The sequence below is a fragment of the Cebus imitator genome, unplaced genomic scaffold (genome assembly GCF_001604975.1).
Source record: "Cebus imitator isolate Cc_AM_T3 unplaced genomic scaffold, Cebus_imitator-1.0 Scaffold234, whole genome shotgun sequence".
NCBI classification, from domain to species: domain Eukaryota; kingdom Metazoa; phylum Chordata; class Mammalia; order Primates; family Cebidae; genus Cebus; species Cebus imitator.
The window spans coordinates 2,100,938-2,104,913 of NW_016107549.1; the positions used below are offsets into that span (position 1 = coordinate 2,100,938).

At 39.2% G+C, this 3,976-nt stretch overlaps 2 protein-coding genes across 4 annotated transcripts in view; both read left to right on the plus strand.

Moving 5' to 3' along the window:
• Nucleotides 1–3,274, plus strand: part of ZNF799 (zinc finger protein 799) — a 24,348-nt gene extending 21,074 nt beyond the window's left edge. For all 3 annotated transcript variants that reach the window (XM_037727592.1, XM_017497838.2, XM_017497837.2), the window contains 2 exons: nucleotides 253–313; nucleotides 1,195–3,274. In XM_037727592.1, coding sequence (XP_037583520.1) covers nucleotides 253–313; nucleotides 1,195–2,842 — 1,709 coding nt within the window. In that variant the 3' untranslated portion in view covers nucleotides 2,843–3,274. The remainder of the gene's footprint in view (nucleotides 1–252; nucleotides 314–1,194) is intronic.
• Nucleotides 3,275–3,724: 450 nt separating this feature from the next.
• The window catches only part of LOC108282069 (zinc finger protein 442), a 30,808-nt gene continuing 30,556 nt past the window's right edge, over nucleotides 3,725–3,976 (plus strand). Inside the window, exon 1 of the mRNA XM_017497843.2 lies at nucleotides 3,725–3,870. The gene's annotated coding sequence lies outside the window, so the exon portion shown is untranslated. The remainder of the gene's footprint in view (nucleotides 3,871–3,976) is intronic.

The following is a 3,976-nucleotide window of genomic DNA, read 5'->3' on the forward strand; positions in this document are numbered from 1 at the left end:
TAGTAGAGACGGGGTTTCACCATGTTGACCAGGATGGTCTCGATCTCTTGACCTCGTGATCCACCCGCCTCGGCCTCCCAAAGTGCTGGGATTACAGGCTTGAGCCACCGCACCCGGCCAAACTTCTGTTTTTCAAGAGTCAACTGTACTTCAGTGAATGCATTTTGCATGATTGCAGTGTACATCAAAATCTTACTATTTGTCTATAATTTTGTAAAAATTTATAATGATTTTTCTGGGTCTACCTTTTAGGAATGAAATGGAAAGACCAGAACATTGAAGATCAGTACAGATACCCCAGGAAAAATCTAAGGTAATTTATACTCACAGGAGAAAGATAGGTCCCTGGAGCTGTTCTGAGAATGATATGAAATTTAATTTAATTTTATTTTATTTTATTTTTGAGACAGTCTCTCTCTGTCACCAGGCTGGAGTGCAGTGGTGTGATCTCAGCTCACTGTAACCTCTGCCTCCTGATTTCAAACGATTCTCCTGCCTAAGCCTCCCAAGTAGCTAGGACTACAGATGTGTGCCACTATGCCCGGCTAGTTTTTTGTATTTTTGTAGAAATGGGGTTTCATCATGTTGTTGAAAACCATTGCAGTTGTACATCTTCATATAACTTTTTGTCAGGCCAGGTACAGTGGCTCACACCTATAACCAGCACTTTGGGAGGCCAAGGTGGGTGGATCACCTGAGGTCAGGAGTTCGAGACTGCCCTAACATGGTGAAACCCCTTCTCTACTAAAAATACAAAAATGCCAGGATGGTCTCGATCTCCTGACCTCATGATCCACCCGCCTTGGCCTCCTAAAGCGCTGGGATTATAGGCATGAGCCACCGTGCCTGGTGACATGAAATTTTGAAAACAACCAAAGAAAATGAACAAGCCTAGCTTAAATTTATTTATCCTTAGAAAATTTTCTCCAAAAACATATACTTAAATGTTCCATAGCTGTTCAGTGTTTGTAAAATAGTTCCCATGGCAACAGTATTAGGAATCCACATATGAATATCGTTGTCTTGAGAACACCTGGGGTCGAGCTATCTTGTACAACATTCCATCCATTCACATTCAAGCAGGACATGAAGCCTACAGTTTACATAGTAATGTTAAAAATATACATCCAATACCTATTAATACCTATAAAATGATTTATAAACCTTTAGTGACATATTTCCCATTTTTTACAGATGTTATATGTTAGAGAGATTTGGTGAAAGTAAAGATGGAAGTCAATGTGGCAAAACATCTAGCCAGATTCAGGATAGTATTGTGAACAAGAACACTTTTCCTGAAGTAGATCCATGTGAAAGCAGTATGTGTGAAGAAATCGTCGTGGGTCATTCATCCCTTAATTGCTACATCAGAGTTGATGCTGGGCACAAACCACATGAATGTGGAGAGAAGCCAGATACACATAAACAGTGTAGGAAAGCCTTCAGTTACCACAACTCATTTCAAACACCTGAAAGTCCTCACACTGGAAAGAAACCATATGATTGTAAAGAATGTGGGAAATCCTTCAGTTCTCTGGGAAACCTTCAAAGACACATGGCAGTGCAGCGTGGAGATGGACCTTATAAATGTAAGTTGTGTGGGAAAGCCTTTTTCTGGCCCAGTTTATTAAATGTGCATGAAAGAACGCACACTGGAGAGAAACCGTATGAATGTAAGCAGTGTTCTAAAGCCTTTTCTTTTTACAGTTCCTATCTAAGACATGAAAGAACGCATACTGGGGAGAAACCATATGAATGTAAGCAGTGTTCTAAAGCCTTCCCTGATTACAGCTCTTGTCTAAGACATGAAAGAACTCACACTGGAGAGAAACCCTATACATGTAAACAATGTGGGAAAGCCTTCAGTGCTTCCACTTCCCTTCGAAGACACGAAACAACTCACACTGGAGAGAAACCCTATGCGTGTAAGCAATGTGGGAAGGCATTTCATCATCTGGGAAGCTTTCAAAGACACATGATAACACACACTAGAGATGGACCTCATAAATGTAAGGTATGTGGGAAAGGTTTTGATTGTCCCAGTTCACTGCAAAGTCATGAAAGAACTCACACTGGAGAGAAGCTCTATGAATGCAAGCAGTGTGGGAAAGCATTATCTCATAGCTCAAGCTTTCGAAGACACATGACAATGCACACTGGAGATGGACCTCATAAATGCAAGGTATGTGGGAAAGCCTTTGTTTATCCCAGTGTATTTCTAAGACATGAAAGGACTCACACTGCAGAGAAACCCTATAAATGTAAACAATGTGGCAAAGCCTACCGTATTTCCAGTTCCCTTCGAAGACATGAAACAACTCATACTGGAGAGAAACCCTATAAATGCAAATGTGGGAAAGGCTTTATTGATTTCTATTCCTTTCAAAATCACAAAACAACTCATGCTGGAGAGAAGCCATATGCATGTAAGGAATGTGGGAAAGCATTCAGTTGTTACCAATACCTTTCTCAACATAAAAGGACTCACACAGGAGAGAAACCTTATGAGTGTCAAACATGTAGGAAAGCCTTCAGTCATTTTGGTAACTTAAAAGTCCATGAAAGAATTCACTCTGGAGAGAAGCCATATGAATGTAAGGAATGTGGGAAAGCATTCTCTTGGCTCACTTGCTTTCTACGACATGAAAGAATTCACATGAGAGAGAAATCCTATGAATGTAAACAATGTGGTAAAGCCTTCACTCATTCTCGTTTCCTTCAAGGACATGAAAAAACTCACACTGGAGAGAACCCTTATGAATGTAAGGAATGCGGGAAAGCATTTGCTTCTCTCAATTCCTTGCATAGACATAAAAAGACTCACTGGAAAGATACTCTGTAAATGTATGGAATGTGGGAAAGCATTTATTTATTTTATTTCAGAAATTTGGAAGAAACACATTGGAGATAAACCCTGTGAATGTAAGCACTTTGGGAAAGCCTTAAGTAGTTTCAGTTTCTTTCGAATACAGTTATCCTTTGATACATGCTGGGTATTGGTTCCAGCACTCTGTGAGCCATTTCAAGTCCCTTTTATAAAATGAAATATTTGTATGTAACCTACCCACATCCTCTTGTATACTCTCAATCATGTCTAGATTACTTAAAATACCTCATGCATTGTAAAAGCTATGCAAATAGTTGTTCTATTGTATTGTTTAGGGAATCGTGATAAGGAAAAGAGTCTATGTACTTCAGTACAGATGCAGTAATTGTGAGCCTGTCGACATAGTATGTGTCAGCCAGACCATTAAAGTTTCTTTCAGCCCTCACATATCGCTCTTGTTTAATGTGTTAACGCTCACCAAAATCCTGGGTCTTCTCTCTTGATAACCCAAGTGTAATGATTATAATGATGATTATTCTGTGGTACCTAATGTTTTGATGTGTTGCGATGACTAAATGTATGGCACAGTGGGTAAGTAGTGAGACATCAGGTTAACTTGAATCTTGACAGGCCATCAGGACTATCATCTATGTCGGAAGAACCAAGTTGCAATTATAGATGTGGACTCATTTCATGAGGCTACATAATACTAATGTCAGGATCTGTTTGGCTTGAGGGCTGAAGATCTGTAACCATTAAATGTTCCATCTTATTTGCAGACGCTTAGTTATAGGAAGCTAGTTCTTCTTTTCCTTTCCTTCACAAAAAATCTTGCAGTGTTTATAGGCATGTTGTTAATTTCTCAGGTGAAATGAAAGCTTCGTTTCATTGTAGGATCTTTGAGGATCATACCTCTTTTTCACCTTTGTCTACTGAAAAACTGGCAAACTTTTCAAGTGTCCAAATCAGTGAATCTTTGTCTTCTAAATTTTCTGATCATCATCATCTGTAGTGGATTCAGCAGACTTTGAAGTTTTTAGTTGGTAAGGGTTTCTCTTTGCTCCTGTGTGTGTCATTTCAGATAGCGCTCCTCACCAACTTCTTTTTGCAACGTTTCAAATATCCTTTTTTTTTTTTTTTTTTTTTTTT